The 19934-nt window shown below is 41.9% G+C and overlaps 1 protein-coding gene across 1 annotated transcript in view; it reads left to right on the top strand.

The window, feature by feature from the left end:
* LOC126458333 (pyrimidodiazepine synthase-like) overlaps positions 1–19934 on the top strand; it is a 72009-nt gene that overhangs the window by 31156 nt on the left and 20919 nt on the right. Inside the window, exon 3 of the mRNA XM_050095297.1 lies at positions 8907–9039. Coding sequence (XP_049951254.1) covers positions 8907–9039 — 133 coding nt within the window. The remainder of the gene's footprint in view (positions 1–8906; positions 9040–19934) is intronic.

Below are 19934 nucleotides of genomic sequence, written 5' to 3'. Positions count from 1 at the left end.
AATAAGCGGCATGCAGTGCAGACAAGTAAACAGGCAAATGTGTTGAGATTCTGCTTGGCGGTGTTTGGACAGATAACACCGATTCCGGCCACCGTGCTCTCAAATTGAGACATTTCTCGAATTTTTTATTACAGGTTTCAACGCCAACATTAAGAAACCCTATATCACAGTAATTTTCTTCTGAAGAGCTATAGAGTCCAGTCGTAAAAAGTATTCACTCCCATTTGAAAAATGTACTTACTTTAATATCTCCGTTGATAACAGCGCTAAAAATAATAAGCACACAAAAAACACGTGCCTCTAGACATTCTAACATTTGGCGAAAATCGTGTATTACTTTTGTAACCGTTTACGAAATAAAAGGTGTGTTACGGGTTACGTGACTCATACGGGTACATGGGGAATGGCGCAGGCACGGTAGCTCAGAGGGTTCGGTCTGAAAACTGGCCATACTCTGTAATTAAAGATTCTGAGTGAACCTCTCATCGAGGCCACTCGCGTGGCATCCACAAGGAACCACTGAAGACTTTACCACGAACAAACAGATCGAAAGAAAGCAGACAAAACATGGTTAGCGTCGCTGCCTTCGGTACGGAAGGTCTTGGGTTTGATTCCCAGTACGTCTTCAGATTTTTGTTAGGAAGGTCTGGCATGGGGTCCACACAACCCTATGAGACAATGAGAGGTGCTGCTTGAACAAAAAAACAGCGGAATCATCAGGATTTATTTACATCCGATAACGGTTGCAGAGACTGGCGACATGCTGACCACATGTCCCATGATCAGAGATCGCTCCTCGCACTGCCTTGTAGTCAAGAGCCGACCAGTGGGAACAGGCCTAAGATCTAATGCGTTAAGTTCAAAAATGTGTGTGAAATCTTATGGGACTGAACTGCTAAGGTCATCTGTCCCTGAGCTTTCACAATACTTAACCTAAATTATCCGAAGGACAAACACACACATCCATGCCCGAGGGAGGACCAGCCGCACAGTCCATGACAGCAGCGCCTCAGACCGCTCGGCTAATCCTGCGCGGCAATGCGTTAAGTGGGGTTTACTTTTGTTATTATTATTATTATTATTACATGCATGTAGTCGGCCACTGTGGCCGAGCAGTTCTAGGCGCTTCAGCCCGGAACCGCGCTGCTGCTACAGCCGCAGGTTTGAATCCTGCCTCGGGCATGGATGTGTGTGATGTGCTTAGGTTAGTTAGGTTTGAGTAGTTCGAAGTCCAAGGGACTGATGACCTCAGATGTTAAGTCCCACCTCAGATGTTAAGTCCCATTGCGCTTAGAGCCATTTGAACCCTTTGAACATGCGTGTAACCCAGGCTGCAGGAAACTGAAGTAACCAAAGAACTCACGAAAATCTTAACTGGTAAGTAATGAAGGTAGGATGTAAATAACTTTAGTTAGCAAGCAATATTAGTGTAGAAATTATTGAATTACCTGAAAAAATAACATTTCTCTGAAAAAACGTTATTAAGTTAAATTGTTGTTGTTGTCTTCACTCCGAGACTGGTTTGATGCAGCACTCCATGCTAGTCAAAGTAAATTATATAATAATATCCTCGGTGATTTCTCGACAATCGACAATAGGCCGTGACCTAAGGTATGTTTCTCTGACTTCGGTTCCACCTGCTAGTAATAATTTCCAAAATTAAACTCAAAAATATGCTGTCAGGTTTGTTGAAGTGTGAAAATTTACTTTATACGACTTTATAGGTTCTGAGTACGTCTCCAGCATTAGGAGACAAAACAACGGGTACAGAACCAGGCCTCAGGCCACGGCCTGTTCCCCACAAAACAGAAGTACCAAGCATATAAAACTTCATTGTATAGAATAATTGTTTAAATAACTAAAACCTTAAGGTATGCCTTACTTCCCAAGCAGCAGATCTGTACACATTAAGCAAAAATTAAAAAGTAGCAATGGGTTTTCCGTCCAAATCACTTAATTACTCAATACTGCCGACATGAATGCCTCTTAAAAAGATCAAATGATTGGTAGATATGCTTAGTTTTCGAATAGTAATAGTTTACGTGAATGGCTTACATATTTTGCATTATCTTACAGAATTCAACAAGTATTACTTCGAAATGCTTCAGCTCGCAATTCGTTATCGTTTAACCAGTTACAAGACGTTATCACGCTGTGAAGGTGACGCGCCGAAATGTTAATCAACCAGCATATTTTTGTATTACCATCTCCCAGGACAGCACAACAGTTATGTTCTCTAATGTGTCGTAACTGAAATACAAAAATTAGCAATAATCATATTAAATATGCCTGTTTATTCCGGAAATTCCGCATCAAATAATACATCAATAAGTAGCAAACTGATATGGTAAGAGTTCTATCCTCGTTATCACAGAGCTCACACGAGATTTGTAGAAGATTTTTAAAGACAAGTAATGCGTGCCGTATGAAAATACTGTTGCAATGTATACATGTTTCGTTTCTGAAACGTCTGTAATTGTTTTTAACCAGTGCGCCATTGCGAAAATTCAAGCTTTTTATCATTAGACCACACCCGATATGGTTAGATGAAGTAATTAAACCTCAGACAAGAGAATTATGCCTTAACATAATGAGATTTTCACTCTGCAGTGGAGTGTGCGCTGTTATGAAACTTCCTGGCAGATTAAAACTGTGTGCCGGACCGAGACTCAACTCGGGACCTTTGCCTTTCGCGGGCAAGTGCTCTACCAACTGAGCTACCCAAGCACTACTCACGCCCCGTCCTCACATCTTTAATTCCGCCAGTACCTCGTCTCCTACCTTCCAAACTTTACAGAAGCTCTCCTGCGAACCTTGCAGAACTAGCACTCCTGAAAGAAAGGATATTGCGGAGACATGGTTAACCACAGCGTGGGGAATGTTTCCAGAATGAGATTTTCACTCTGCAGCGGAGTGTGCGCTGTTATGAAACTTCCTGGCAGTTTTAATCTGCCAGGAAGTTTCATATGGTTTAACATATTGTCCAACAACATGGGATCGTTAGGGACTGAGTACAAGTTCAGCCTGGACAGGGAAGGGATAGATAATCGATCCTGGCGTCTTCAAAGGACCCATCACGCCGGTTTGCTTTGTGTAATGTAAACGAGTTGCATTGGTGAATCCCAGGTCTTGTGGATACGAGTCTATTGCCTTAATCACTGCGCTACAATCAACACAGATTCTTAAATGTTTCCCTAATATGAAAGGTGGGGCGTAGAAAGTGAGGTTTGAATTATTAAGTTAATTTATTTATCACCCCGTATATTGATTTCTCCTTTTCATTTTACTACTAAAGCTATCGACCTTACGGCCTTTTTTTTACGATAACATTTTATCCAGTTTCGCTGATAATTTTGATGTGCACATTTCTGTCAAACTGTTGTGGTTTTGAAAGGTACTTTGACCAAGTATTTACCTGCAGTATGTTTCCATAGTGATGGAACAAATATATTACAGAGCCTTGATTAAACTGCCTAAAAGACAAAATCCAAACTTTTCAAAGAAAGATAGAGAAGTGATCATGTGTACTTACAAGGTTTTATACCGTCTTACTGGTTGCCTGAATGGTGTTTTCCTCTTCCGTGGCTGCCGGCACTTATTTTGGTTTACAGCTTTTGAGAAAAACGCCCCAGGTCGATATAGATTCCAGCTTCCGCTAAAACTGTTTTCCAGCATCTTTTGTAAACGTATTGGGTTGTTATAACTAAACTTTCCCTACTTAACACGTCATAACACGGAAACTAATTACCGTGTAAGTACCAAACTTGGTAGCATTAATGTCCAGGGTATGGGTGCATGATTTCCATGCGTCACAGCGCCGCCGTCCAATTCCAGTTATTGCCACCAGGTGCCGTGATCAGTCATCGTGGTTCATAGTCTCACACACCTGACCAGACTTGTTGACGTGTCAACATAAGCTTGTACAAAAGGAGCAACGCATTATTGGTGAAGCTCTATTATTAAAACAACAGTAACGCTGCAGCTGCACTTCGAGAATATCGCCGGCTGAAAGGATTACGGAAGTGTCATTTTTCTCCAACTGCTGCGCGGAGCATGATGAAGTTCGAACCAACTGGAGAACTGGGCGTCGCTCCGGGAAGAGGTCGACGACAGGTTGCACCACAGGTGGTTGATGAAATCGCTGTTGCTATGGCAGACAACGCTGCGCGCAATTCCCGATCGTCATGCAGTGCGGATGCTGTGTCACGACAGTTGAACATCCCGTGGCCCACTGAACGGAAGATGCCGGATCCATATCGTACAGCAGCTTGCACCATAGGACGCACAATGAGGTGCTGACTTCGCCCTCAACTTTCTCAAAATGTTCAAATGTGTGTGAAATCTTATGGGACTTAACTGCTAAGGTCATAAGTCCCTAAGCGTACACACTACTTAACCTAAATTATCCTAAGGACAAACACACACACCCATGCCCCAGGGAGGACTCGAACCTCCGCCGGGACCAGCCGCACAGTCCATGACTGCAGCGCCCTAGACCGCTCGGCTGATCCCGCGCGGCTCAACTTTCTCACAAGGATTGAAGTTGACGAGGGCTGGCCCTTGAACATCCTTTGGATAGACGAAGATCTTTTACCTCCGACAGGTGAGGTGAACACACAGAATTGCCGACTATGGGGATCTTCAGCTCCAGTCACTGTGCATGGGTGGACGGGTCACAGAATGGTGTGGCTTCATGGCTACGTTCATCAATGGTCCATTTTTTTTTTTTTTTTAACAAGTTGGCGCTCGAGGACCAAAGACGTGCTGTGTGACTGGCCAGCGTTGCTGCGATGTGCTTCGCCAGCGTGTCATACCCGCCCTACAGAGAGACCCATCGAACTCAACAGTTTTCATGCAAGATGGGGCCCCACCGTTCGTGAAGTTCACCTGCTCCTCCGAAACACATCTGAAAACGATCGAGTTGTGAGCCGATCGTTTCCAGATGCTTGGCCGACGCGATCATCTGATCTCACTCCGTGTGATTTCTGGTTGTGGGGCTACCTGAAGGACAGGGTTTACCAGGGGAACATCCACACATGTGCTGATCTGCTGGGCAGCATATTAAGAGAGGTAGCCAGCATACCTACGGACGTGTTTCGTTCTGCTGTGCAGATTGCAGTCCTGCTCTTTCAGTCTATTATGGACATCGATGGGCGCCATTTTGATCCTCTTTTGTAACAGAAATGGTACCTGTATGTAATGGTGTGATATACCGTAGCAGTACATTAAAAGTGTTTCAATTGAATTGATTCTGAATTTTTTCTCTTAACATTAATGCTACCAAATTTGGTCCTCCTACGGCAATTAGTTTCCGTGTTATTACGTTTTAAATACGGAAAGTTTAATTATAGCCATCCGATATGTACACCCGTACAGTAAAATTTCATTCGATGACATGTCCATTCCTTTTAGCCAGGAATAAAATCCTAATAAATATAAAATTTCCAAAGACCGCCTTAGGGCGAAGCTACTTCCCATAGTGAGACGAAATAACTATTAGATATTTTATCAAGACCAAATACCTTACAAAAAATTAATCTCTTCAATATAAAAAATAAATGTAGTAGAGAAGTACGCTCGATTAATCTATCGCAAGACGTTTGTTGCGCCGAGAATACAAATTACTTTATTCACAACTTAATTGTGTTTAAAGGAAAGTTAGGTACACTGGCATAAGGTAGTTAAAAACTGATGTATTATAACTCTCTAATGTACTGACTCTTCGTCGACTAATTCTACTAGATTAACAGAAAGCAAAATTTATCGACAATGTCTCATGTGGCTTCGGTAAACTCTTACTTATTTCATCTTTCCATGATGTTTGTGTTTTAGTCCTTGAAATGTTTTAACACTTATGGTAATCTAGCACGTCAGAGGTTAATGAATTGTCTCCATCTATCCCTAGCACCTATCGCTTAAAAATATTCCGTACTTGCTTAGTTACGTTTAATGAAGACGGCTAGTACTTTTGTGGTTCATCCTACTCAAAAACTGGTTCTCTGAAAATGGACTACCTCTATATTTTGAGAAAGTACACACTACTCAACATTGTTAATATTTGTGTTACGCGCTTATGTCCGTGGTCCAAGGCACAACTCTATGCCTAAAGTTCCGTCTGCCCAAGCAGGAGACTTCGTCAGAATCTTTAACAGCACGCAAAACTGTTACAGATTCAAACAAGCACAGCAAGTTCGGCTTGCTATGCTTGCTTTAAACTGTAATAACTTTCTGAGTCGGCTGCGCTTCTGACGATGCCTTGGACCTTGGCCTTATGCCAATAAAACAAATATCACCAATAATGCAAATAGCGGCCGTGAAAACCTGTATTCTGTGACACTATATTAAGTTCTGCACAACATGCCAACAATTGACGTAGCACATGAACAGGAGACAGTAAAGAGGGTAGAATGCTCCAAACCTTTTGGGTGTACATATTAATGAAAAATTGATCTGGAAGAAGCATATTACTAAACTGTACAGCCGATTTTCTCTTCGCGTAATTGCTGAGTTTGGGGATAAACAAATCAACCCCCTGACATATTTTGCTTATTTCCACTCAATAAAGCCGTATGGACTAAGTTTTTGGGATAACTGGTCACTTACCATAGAAAGGAAGTACTGATTGCACAAACGCGAGTGTTAAGAATAATATATGGTGTTCACTCGCGACCGTCAAGTAGGTACATGTCCAAGGACTTTGAACTTTTAAATGCACCATCGAAATACAGATATGCTCTAATGAGATTCATCATAAATAATCTACCAATTTAAGTCCCATAGTTCTCAGAGCCATTTTGAATTTTTTTTAATCTACCATAATTCAAGAAGAATAGCGACTTCCAAAACTACAGCACTAGACGAAATGTCGTGTAAATAAGAAACATTTTAATATGACATGTTTTAAAAACGGACTAAAAAGTATAAAATGATTTCTCCTAGCCTCATATAGATTCCTAACACCATTCAGGTGGTCCTGAAAATTTGTACCTGTGTACTTTCAATAGCTGTGAAAATACTACTAGAATTTAAAAAGAAAACCGTGAGGCGCATGCAATAGGTAATAGTAATGAAATGAACTTCAATTATGTACTGCATGCTTCCCAAGTTTCTCGTTCTAAATTCCAAAAGTATTTCCATAGCTATTAAAAATTCACAAGAACAAATTTTCAGGACTACCTCTATGAGTTAGGAGAAATTATACTTTTCAGTTCGTTTTAAAAACGTGTTATATAACAAATTTTTATTTATATAATTATTTTCTGCCTTTTTGTCCTGTGTGTGTCAAATTTTTCAATCGATTTGAAACATTTTGATGAGATTACAACGGTGACATGTGGTAAAAGACCCCGAAGGTAAAATTTAGAGAGAATCGAGTTCACACAGGGACTTACCGGCAACCATTCTAACCGTGAAACACTCAAGTGGAACAAGAATAGGGGGAAATAGCAGTGGTACACCTCAGAGCAGAAAGTGAGTCAATATTTCATTGTCACCCAGTTGTTACCTACGTTGAAAGTCTCAGGTCTTTAGCTCATTGGGAAATGAGTTTAAAATCAATTGCAAAGTTTGTATGAAACAGACAAGAAAGCGACCTAATAAAAAGTGTTAAAATAGCCTTTATTACCCATTGTTAAATCTGTCATTAGCTCAAAAACGAGTCCATTATACAATAACAAAAATTTTTGATCATTTGCCCAATAACATAAAAGTCTGACAGCTAGTAAAGCAACTTTTTAAACTAACTTAAAATCAATTATCCTGGACGACTCTTATTCCATGAATAAATTTTTGTGAAGAAACCAGTAGCTTGTATAAACTCCCTAGATTTTGAGTTCAGTTGCATGAGTAGGGCTAAACAATAATTTGTTCATTAATGTTAACGTTAATCACATACAGACCTCCTATAAACTGACTCGCTCTAAATCATTTCAGTAAATGATATCGTTCGGATGATATATGGGACATGTAAAAACGTAGCTAATTAATGTGCCGGTAACTGTCGAATCCTTATAAGATAGTAGATAACACCCGAGTTTTGCAGACTGTGTGTAACCCAAATAACTCCCAAATTTAAAAGAGTGACAGCTATATTTCGAGGTACGATAAAAATCAAACAAATGTATTTTTTTATTTATACAACTTGAGTATGATATAGTCTTTTTTAACTCATTATGTGGTGTAACATTCCTCAGGTGGCTGGTTTTCATGATGAGACAACATGTAACTCTGTTCTCGGGAGTTATCCATGACTTTGTCAATGATTGTAGTATCTGTGGTATTTGAAGGAGGGGGAAGGGAGTGCAGGCTATAGGTGAACAGAGAATGCCGTATCAGTAGAAATCAACTTTTATAAGTATATCTCTGATGAAAGAACGCAAATTGTTCAACCTTGTTTTAATCCTTGATTTTTTAGACGACTACAAGTGATTAGCTGTTTAAAACAATCATATTCTATGTTGGGAGGCAGTGTAGAATTCAAGATAAATGTGCCGAATGTATCTCTAGTACTCTCATGTTGTGCATTCATCGCTCCAATTCTTTCCAGCCTTGATAAAAAATCGTTCTGAAAATTGTGTTACGAATATTTACTTTTATGTCTGTTATGTATCGGAATACAGATACTGTCTCAGGTTGGCAAAGCTCTGTGACTTTGATGATGCAGTTCTCTCAGAATCTGCCTGAACGATTGAAGGAAACCACATGAAGTCTGAGTGGAATGGGCAGGTGGCGGTTTGAGGGATATTGCTCCGGCGTGAGAACATTTCTCCTATTGTCCTATTTTCATATGAATGCGTTAGTTTTATCCTTGGAAAAGGACGCAACGAAAGATGTTTCTCGTGATTTAATCAGCTCACAGAACACTTGTTGAGACTCGACCACTGACATGCTTCCCTGTATTTGCGCAGGTCTACATGCCATACGTGCAGTGCATGAGAGCCACCGAGCCCCAGACAGTGATGGAGGTGGTGCCCACTGTAGCGGCAGCCATGCGGCCCTTCGAAGACGAACTCGCCGAGAACGGACACAAGTTCTTCGGAGGTGAGTGCTGCGCCTGGCCCGTACTCGGAAGTGAAAGAGCATGATTAATCCGTTTAGGATTATGGTGCTTCATTCCTGTAGATGACACTTCGAGGTACAAAATGTTTCTTTCAAATTTTAAATCCACTTCCACTCAATACATAAAATGGCATATACGTGTGTCAACCTGTTAATATTATATTTATGTGAGCGACCTGCAAGTGGTGCGAACATAAAAAAAACGGTATTACGAATAGACGAGTATAAAGAGCTCTTACACTTTTTTCCTTCTCTTCTGCAGGATCAACTTGTATTACATTTAGAATTCATTAACTCCTGTTTACTATAACACTGACTAAACTGAATCATCCAATTACACAACATCTGTCCTTCGACTAGTATAAACTGAGAGAGTGAGGGTTTTTGAACAGTACCAGAAACGACAAATTACAATCGGTCTCATGTAAGTGATAGGTCTTACATGTTCCTACATACTCTCAGTCTCGTCTTAATGCGTCGAAAAACTTCACATCTCTTGCCTGAAAATTTTCTGTGAAGTTTTCCTCACACCCAGTCGATATGGTCACTTAATTGTACTCGATCTCTTTTCTCAAGTCGCAAATCCTAACATTGTTTTCTTCACGCTTACCTGGCCTTGGCATATCGCACACAGGCAATGTCTTCCGTAGTATATACTGCTCAGTGAATTCTGAATCGCACCACTTACAGTTCCGGATAGAATTCTATGTCTTTCGTTTTGCTGATCTGAAAAGCTTTACTGTCTGTTATGCATCAGGACAGGCAAGGAGATCAAGTACTACCAGCGTATTATCAAATGGCATATGACCCAAGTTTAGAGTGCAGTAAATATTTAGTGGTATGGGAACTGGATCAATGTTAGAAGTTAACAAAAAACGGATTTTTCGCCTTCCCTACCACATCTTACGGGCTGCTAGATTTTTTAGCGGCAGGTCCGAACAGCGGGTAAGTGTTACGGAGATGCTTCGGGATCTGAAATGCGAATCCCTGGAAGGAAGGTGACATTCATTTCTAGAAACGCTACTGAGAAAATTTAGAGAACCGGCATTTGAAGCTGACTGCAAAACGAATCTACTGCTGCCAACAAACATGGCACGTAAGGACCACTAAGATAATATTCGAGAAATTAGAGTCGAAGAAGCAGGTCAGTATTGTTTTACGATAACAGTGGAAGGGAAGCAATCGACTCAGAGCCAGTTATAACAACTTTCCTCACTCTGCGCCCTGTTTTGAATGGCACGATGTGGACCTTGTAAATGGATTTTCGACTGCTTTACAATTTCATCATTTCTTCAGTGTTTTAATCTGTTCAAGACTGACACATCCCATTGTACTTGTCAACCATCGCAGATTCAGTGAACGGAGTTAGCAATAATACTAGAGATGCTCCAGTTTGGACACATTAGTCAAACATTTCTGACACTGGGTACTGAAACGGATCTTACATCACAATAAACTGTCGACCGTTGCTAATTCTCCATGTTTTACACTGACCACACCAAATACAGCATACGGATGTGGGTCAGTAAGCTACTGATAATGATATATGTGTTGAGAGTGGGTTAAACGAAACACACGAGCATATTCCTTTATCATTATTAACGCGATTTTGTGTCAATATGAAAATCAGATTACGTTTAACGGCAGTTATTGTAGTTTTACTGTCAAAGTACAAATTTTCCTTGTTGTTACTTATTGTAGAATGTTTAACTAAAACCGCTAACCAACCCAAGTTCGCTGGATGGAGATGAGGCTGCAATAGGGCTGGCAGACATAATCGGAACTAACGACCTTCTTTCTCTCCGAGACATTTCGCCTATCGAATCTGGCAGACCAACACGTTTAACCATATGGTCACTCTAGTACGTGTTCGTGGCCGAGGTTCTCGATTTTTGAATTGTTCTAGCACCTGCCCTCTTCCGGAGGTAATTTATGTGTTGACCTCGCTTGCCACAAAAGAGCCAATTAAGTAACACGTGCTGCACCTACACTTTTGCTACAAGCATAATAAAAGCACTTATTCGTTAGTGGAACAGACAAGGGGACTCCTGCTTTGCACCCTCTGTTACGTATCGCTAGAGGCCCCAGAGACCCTCCGGACCACCCAGGGGCTCTGTTGGGCGCAGCGACGACTGTTTAAGAGTTGCAGATAGCTGGTGGTTTTCTCGAAAATAAAGATTTAATTCTAATTATCGTCGTCACTAGTTTTACCAGTTTATGCTGACGTAGCAAGTAAAATATTAATTTAAATGTATGACAAATATAAACTAGCTGTGATGAAACTGATGATGTCCCAATAGGCTGTCATGCGATTATCATTACTGGTTTTAATAAAGAGGCTATTGTGTGATTATCATTGCTTGTTTTAATAAAATATAGATTTTGTGGCAATTAAATACGGCGGTAAAGGTTGACAGTCAGTTGCCAGCATTTGTGGTTGTGGGTATTGATGAGTGGCAATAAAATAAAGGTAACTTAAGTTTGCCACTCTCATTTCAGAAATTACAACATTTATTTCCCTATAGCGTTTGGACTCTACACTCACTATTAATGAAACTAAGGATCAACGCGCCGTGCAACTGAAAGGTTTACTTTTGTTTGGATGTAATTAGAACTATTGTTTCGACATTGATCCTCTGCGATAAAGGTCTAAACGATAGATCTAACTTTATCCAAACAGAAATAATATACATAAAACAATGTTGTCATAGAATCGAGCTGACTTGTTACTGAATGGGAGCGCGGTTTAGTATCTAGTACAATGATGGCTGGAAATAGAAACCATGGATATCCTAGTCCATGTGGGCACACGACTCAGACCTGTCCGCAAAGAACGAAGTTCCATTTTCATACAGAATGGCAATGAAAGTAAAAGATTTACCGCTCTTAACCATGACATCAGAAAGCAAGTTCGTGTTACATGGCTGCAGTCTATTATACTTCGAGCGTACTGATTGAGCCAAAAGCACGTAGCGATCTCACCAGCAGATGTGAACACCGCAACTGACAACCGCATAGCCAACCATAGCCGACCAGTGCCAAGACAGACGCAATTGTAACTGTGGTCACGCGATGCCAAACTAATTCTCGTGGCAAGCGTCCGACTGGCCACTGTAAACCAAAGAGCCTGGTGTGAGACATGTCATGCACCCTGCTAACTCCAGCTCCAAAGAGCGACGCGAGGCACAGAAGCATCGATAGCAACGTATCTACGTGCACGCCTCTTTGGATAAGACATGGTAGCGTCACGTTCATGTATCAGTGAAGCTAGATGAGGCGAAAAGCAGGAGCCTAGACATCATAAAGTGAATTACGCATGTCGTCTCCAGGTAAGACCATCGCGCAACAACTGCGATGCATCGTCAGAAGAGAGTACGTGTTGTGGTTTTCCTGTAGACACAGTTCTGCTGCAGTATGGATAACAGTTGCATCACAATGAGGGACTGAATGGCGTGGCAACTGGAAACGTGCTCAAAAGTTGAAGTATGCGTGCACACAGATTCACCGTGAAATTGTGGCGGAATTTCGCCAAAACGCAGTGTCGCGTTCATCCGTAATGTAATGGTACCAACAATATGATCGAGGTCGCACAAACGTGGGTGATGCTAAGCTGGAGCACCATCGAAATCGATCACAGACGACAATATGATATTGCAGTGCCTGCGTTGTACTGATTTCGATGCAAAGTTCTTTTGGACATGCATGCATGAATGTCGTCATTCCATACATCCATGTCCAAAGGAACCGACACTGTGGCGACTACAGCCGTTATGAAATACATAAAATGTATTCGCAATTGCGAATAATGACAAACATCAGTTGCAGAATGGAATGTGCTGGACCGGGACTCAAACACGGATTTCCCGATTATGGTGAGTGGTCGCCCTACCATTTTTCTTTTTTTCTTTTCTTTTTTGCATTGCATTTTGTTCGTTATGGTTCGTTGTATTTCGTCCGTCGGCTTTTTCCTTTTTTTTCCCATGAAGGACAGCCAGCTTTTGACGGAACACGCTGAGCTACCGAGCCGGTAATACCATTCGGCTATCCATGCATGACTCACGGCCATACCCAAACTTCCATATGTCGTCAACCATGCACGTGTGTCCAAAAGAACTTTGCATCGTAATCACAATAACATAGGCACTAAAATATCGTATCTCCCTGCCGATACCAGGCAAGCAACTTTCAAGTACAACGTCTGTATGGGAATATACATAATCTGTGTACGAGTCCAGGTCATAGACGTATGCTTGACGACATATGGAAGTTTGGGTTCGGCCCCGAGTCGTGCACGGATAGCCAAATATTAAGGCGACCGCTCGCGATAAGAGGAGAAATCTGGGTTCGAGTCCCGCACCGGCACAAATTTTTACTGTCGTCATTTCATTCTACAGCTGATGGTTGTCCTTATTCGCAACTGCGAATACATTTAAGGTACAGACGACAATGTCCATGCAGTCGAGGAACTGATTCGCAGCAACTGCAGATATTCCCACGATGAAGACTTTCACAGAGCAGTTCTCAAATAGCTCCGAGGTCAAGGAGCAGAATATATTGTCGAGAAAATTGAACGATTAGTAAAACATTCCGATCAGTGTTCACAGAGACTTGGTTATAATGCTGAAAAGTAGTGCCTTGTATGTGTGCCGCATGGAATGTCTGCAGCATTCATTAAAAGTTACTTGGCCACAATTACAAATAACTTATATTTTGAAATACTCTCATAGGCTAATATAAATATGAGACGTACTCCATGCGTTGTGGCATATTGCTTGCGTCACTAGCTGGCACTGAAACGCCAAAGAACTGGTAAAGGCTTGGGTAATCAAATACAGGGCTATTACAAATGATTGAAGCGATTTCATAAATTCACTGTAGCTCCATTCATTGACATATGGTCACGACACACTACAGATACGTAGAAAAACTCATAAAGTTTTGTTCAGCTGAGGCCGCACTTCATGTTTCTGCCGCCACAGCGCTCGAGAGCGCAGTGAGACAAAATGGCGACAGGAGCCGAGAAAGCGTATGTCGTGCTTGAAGTGCACTCACATCAGTCAGTCATAACAGTGCAACGACACTTCAGGACGAAGTTCAACAAAGGTCCACCAACTTCTAACTCCATTCGGCGATGGTATGCGCAGTTTAAAGCTTCTGGATACCTCTGTAAGGGGAAATCAACGGGTCGGCCTGCAGTGAGCGAAGAAACGGTTGAACGCGTGCGGGCAAGTTTCACGCGTAGCCCGCGGAAGTCGACGAATAAAGCAAGCAGGGAGCTAAACGTACCACAGCCGACGGTTTGGAAAATCTTACGGAAAAGGCTAAATCAGAAGCCTTACCGTTTACAATTGCTACAAGCCCTGACACCCGATGACAAAGTCAAACGCTTTGAATTTTCGGCGCGGTTGCAACAGCTCATGGAAGAGGATGCGTTCAGTGCAAAACTTGTTTTCAGTGATGAAACAACATTTTTTCTTAATGGTGAAGTGAACAGACACAATGTGCGAATCTGGGCGGTAGAGAATCCTCACGCATTCGTGCAGCAAATTCGCAATTCACCAAAAGTTAACGAGTTTTGTGCAATCTCACGGTTTAAAGTTTACGGCCCCTTTTTCTTCTGCGAAAAAAACGTTACAGGACACGTGTCATGCTGGACTTGCTGGAAAATTGTCTCATGCCACAACTTGAGACCGACAGCGCCGACTTCATCTTTCAACAGGATGGTGCGCCACCGCACTTCCATCATGATGTTCGGCATTTCTTAAACAGGAGATTGGAAAACCGATGGATCGGTCGTGGTGGAGATCATGATCAGCAATTCATATCATGGCCTCCACGCTCTCCCGACTTAACCCCATGCGATTTCTTTCTGTGGTGTTATGTGAAAGATTCAGTGTTTAAACCTCCTCTACCAAGAAACGTGCCAGAACTGCGAGCTCGCATCAACGATGCTTTCGAACTCATTGATGGGGACATGCTGCGCCGAGTGTGGGAGGAACTTGATTATCGGCTTGATGTCTGCCGCATCACTAAAGGGGCACATATCGAACGTTTGTGAATGCCTAAAAAAACTTTTTGAGTTTTTGTATGTGTGTGCAAAGCATTGTGAAAATATCTCAAATAATAAAGTTATTGTAGAGCTGTGAAATCGCTTCAATCATTTGTAATAACCCTGTACAGAGATACGTAAACAGGCAGAATATGGCGCTATCGTCGGCAACGCCTATATAAGACAACATGTGTCTGGTGCAGTTTTTAGATTGGTTACTGCTCTTACAATGGCAGGCTACAAGATTTAAGTGCGTTTGAATGTGGCGTTATAATCGGCGCACTAGCGATGGGACACAGCATTTCCGAAGAAGCGATGAAGTGGGGATTTTCCCGTACAACCATTTCACTAGTGTACAGTGAATATCAGGACTCCAGTAAAACATGAAGTCCCCGATGTCACTGCCGTCGGAAAAAGATCCCACAGGAACGGAACCAACGACGACTGAGGAGAATCGTTCAACGTGACACAAATGCAACCCTTCCGCATATTGCTGTACATTTCAATGCTTGTCCATCAAGAAGTGTCAGCGTGCGAACCATTCAACGAAACATCATCGATATGGGCTTTCGGAGCCGAAGGCCCACTCTTGTACCCTCGATGACTGCACGACACAAATTTTTACGTCTCGTCTGGGCCCATCAACATCAAAATTGGGCCGTTGATGACTGGAAACATGTTGCCTGGTCGGACGAGTCTCGTTTCAAATTTTATCGAGCGCACGGGCGTGTACGCGTATGGAGACAACCTCATGAATCCACAGAGCCTGCATGTCAGCAGGGGACTGTTGAAGCTCGTGGACGCTCTGTAATAGTGTGGGGCGTGTGCAGTTGGAGTGATATGGGACCCCAGATAAGTCTAGATACGGCTCTGACAGGTGACACGTACGCAAAAAAAAAAAAAAAAAAAAAAAAAAGAAAGGTTCAAATGGCTCTGAGCGCTATGGGACATCAGTCCCCTAGAACTTAGAACTACTTAAACCTAACCAACCTAATGACATCACACACATCCATGCCCGATGCAGGATTCGAACCTGCGACCGTAGCAGTCCCACGGTTCCGGACTGCAGCGCCTAGAACCGCACGGCCACCAAGGCCGGCACATGTACGCAAGCATCCCGTCTGACCACCTGTATCCATTCATGTCCATTGTGCATTCAGACGGACTTGGGCAATTCCAGCAGTAAAATGCGACACCCTACACGTCCAAAATTGCTACGGAGTGCCTCCAGAAACATTCTTAGGAGTTAAAACACTTCCGCTGACCACCAAACTCCCAAACATGAACATTATTGAGCACATCTGGCATACCTTGCAACGTGCTGTTCAGAAGAGACTCCACTCCCTCGTACGGATTTATGGCTAGCCCTGCAGGATTCATGGTGCCAGTTCCCTCCAACGCTACTTCACACATTAGTCGAGCCTACGCGTGCTCGCGGGGGCCTACGCGATATTAGGCAGGTCTACCAATTTCTTTGGCTCTTCAGTGTACTACGCTCAATAATAAACATAGTAATTGCAGTCAGTGCTAATGAGTGGTATTTGTAATATTCAATACTTTTACAACACTTTGAATAGTTGGTCTAGGATCAGAACCACAAACTACTAAATCATTATCAAACAACATGTTCCGCTAGCCCATACAGTTGTCTGAAGTTCATCGTATAAAAGCATACATGAAAGCTAAGTAATAGTTGTTGAAACTGAAATAATTGACACATTAGCAAAATAACATTTTTGTCACAAAGAAAATATGTACTTCTTTCTAATACTAATATCATAAGCATTTCTCTCATCAAACCAAGCCATCATTTTAATATTTGGAAAGAGAGTGTAACTGTACTCCAGAAACACTAACAGGATAGAATGCCCCTCCTCTAGACCTAAGACGCCCTAATTACTTGAACTTTACACTCCCTGGTACCTTCCAACGCTATTCACTGCATTAACAGCCTCACTGCCATGATACGAAGGTTGCACATGCTCCATGGTCACATGAGTCCGAGAGACAATAGATAGACTGTTTCCGTTTCTACCGGACGACACTCAATATGACTATTTCGAACACCTGATGCATCAAAGAAGCAGGACACCTCTCATACGGACTCTGGACGCCCAGGAGAAACGCAAGAGCGGCATAACGCCAAGCGCTGGTTAAGGAGACTTAGTACGGAACTGTACGCCTTTGCAAAACTGAGACCATCGGAAAAGTTACTAAAATGCTGCTTCGGGACGTTTCGTATGCTTCATTGCTTGTCAAACGCTACAGATGAAGCAGAGGTAAATTACCAATCAACAGGAAGACAAAATCGCAGAGATGTTGTCCATGTCCTCCGTATGAAAGCCGAGTACAGACCTGAGTCGCAGTACGACGATGGGGGCCTCTTTCCCACGAATCTGAAGACCTACTCGATAGTAGCGAAGTTACAATTGGAAGGCCATCTTCGACGCTCCTCATAGTGAAGAGGTTTGGACAACACGACCAGAATTGCAGGATCCGCCAGCGCTTCCATAGAGATGACAACCGACATGATTCAGATCCAGGGTGCTGCAATCAGCTCCAATGAGAACTTCTGAAACATCAGGTCGGCGTTTCTTCAGAATGCGACCAGTGGTGTTGCATGCAGTGTCGCGGAGCAGCTTGGATTGCTGGTTGCTGTGCTGTCGAACGTTAGTTCAAACGTGAAAGCACGAGTCAGTTTTTCCATTTAGTATTTATAACATCCGGAAGAAATGAGAAATACTAAATGGAAAAATTATTTCGTGCTGTGAAATTTGAACTGCCGTCCCACAGCCCACCATCCAGTAATGCTAATATATAAGTGTGTGTTTGGGATCTGATAATTTTTTAAAATTTTTCATTTCCCATCCCTAAAAGTTGTAGCATTGACACATTGAAGAGAGAGTGACTTTTCAGCCAAGAACCAAACTATTTGCTACTGGGCCAGGCTGAAACACAATTGGAAATGTTTGCGAGGAGGTTTGCAAGTTCCTTAGACAAAGGGACACCAACCGACAACTTTGCTAGAACCTGTGGATGGGAAGTGTTTTTAATTTAATTCTGGGACGATATGTCGCATACAAAAGAATGTCGGGGATGGGGTATGTGTAAAACTGTTTCTTTATGTTTTTAGTGAAGACGGTCGATGACTTGCTTGGTATGTGAGGTATACGAATGTCGGTGTTACACATTGGATTACTGGTCACCTATGTGGAACATTTGTCAAACAACCACGGGAGGGCAACGAATGTCTACACACAAGGACCACAATGATTATAAATGTGTTTGACTCACGGGGAGCTGAAAGAGAAATATTTTCAGAGTTTTCAGCTCCCATAAAAAGTGTTTCTGTACAGATTATGAAGCACAAAAAGTAATAATGTACAATGCAACACAAACAAGCATCCAACACGCCACGCATGCGCGGGACTACCCTTCGCTTCTCACAATGGGCTCCGCGTATGAGGTATCTGATGTTTTGCTGCAAAGTATATTTCTACTTGGAAGTACAGATGTAACAAATTAATGAAAATATGTTTACTTTTTGACTATATTATATGCAAAAATGTTTTTCGAAAGCAGGCCATGGGATGTAATATATCCGCTCCAGTATTAGATGGTTCTGTCGAGCTTCTCACATCGGGCGTTGTGCAATTTCTTTTTTCTATGTACTTCTCGATGAGCTCAGAATTCACCATTCATTTTCATTTTAAACGAAAGGCCTAAAGACTAATTTACAACTGTAGCCCTGTATTCTTCATCTGTTTGTAATTCAGCGATGTAAGGATGGAAAGGAAATGTCTATAAAACAATGTACCCCACAAACTCCTGAAACGTTTCTTAATCGAAGACACACCAGTGGTATCTCCGAACGCTGTGGAGTGCAGACGGCTATGTACGAGTGGTACAAGCGATATCAAGGAGAACTGCAGATGTCGGGTGACGCCAAAACGTTTGACAAGCCCGTGGAAAGTGTTACGAGAATATCTGTTGTGAAAGTGACAATGCTTATGTTGATTGATAATTATGCTTTTACAAATTGTTGGTAACTCCATTTTGTAATATATCCTGGGCTGCAGTCAAGCTACAAATCGTCTTACCAGCGAATGGTCGTTTGAGCGTGGTTTGTATTTGAAATTCTTCTACAGACAATAACAAGCATCTTAATAGGCATTCTGCGGAGCTGATGGTGAAACAGAAACATTGTATCTCAGTAGCAATCGATAGTCTATACTGCACACCAACGGGTAGTTGCAGCTTGACAAATAAAGTTTTCTGTTCAGATGACGCAAATGGACGAACTGGATACATCTATCAGACAAAGAGCCTGTGATATAGACAAAGCAAGAATTTATGTTTCCACAACAACTGTAGAAAGACAGAGTATATATTCTATCCAATCTGTTCACCTCCAATATCCTTAGAAACGGATTGGTAGCAATCGCTTTTCTCATGAAACGAACAACACTCCTCATGTAGAAATAGACGTAACGACAATCTTGTAGTTGGCTAAACTACCTATAAACGTTGCAATACATGCTTACGCGGATAGAACACTAAACCTGTCATTTTGGGTACGGAAATCAACTTCGACATTTACATCTACTACTTGTGTCTGATATATGTGGTAACACGAAAGAATTTGTTTTTGACACAATGTAGAAAATTTATGATACTTATTAAAATAATTTTTTGCTCAATTTAATATTGGGAAAAGAGATACTGTGATAGTGTGACAATTTGTTTCTTTCTACGACACATTCCTTTAAAAGTGTTGATTTATAAGCGATGAATAATTCTTCTAGTCAAATCGTTGGCAATCTACCAT

This window comes from Schistocerca serialis, chromosome 1, assembly GCF_023864345.2.
Source record: "Schistocerca serialis cubense isolate TAMUIC-IGC-003099 chromosome 1, iqSchSeri2.2, whole genome shotgun sequence".
Lineage (NCBI taxonomy): Eukaryota > Metazoa > Arthropoda > Insecta > Orthoptera > Acrididae > Schistocerca > Schistocerca serialis.
The sequence above is the reverse complement of the archived record's forward strand: the minus strand, read 5'-3'. Positions and strand labels throughout refer to the sequence as shown.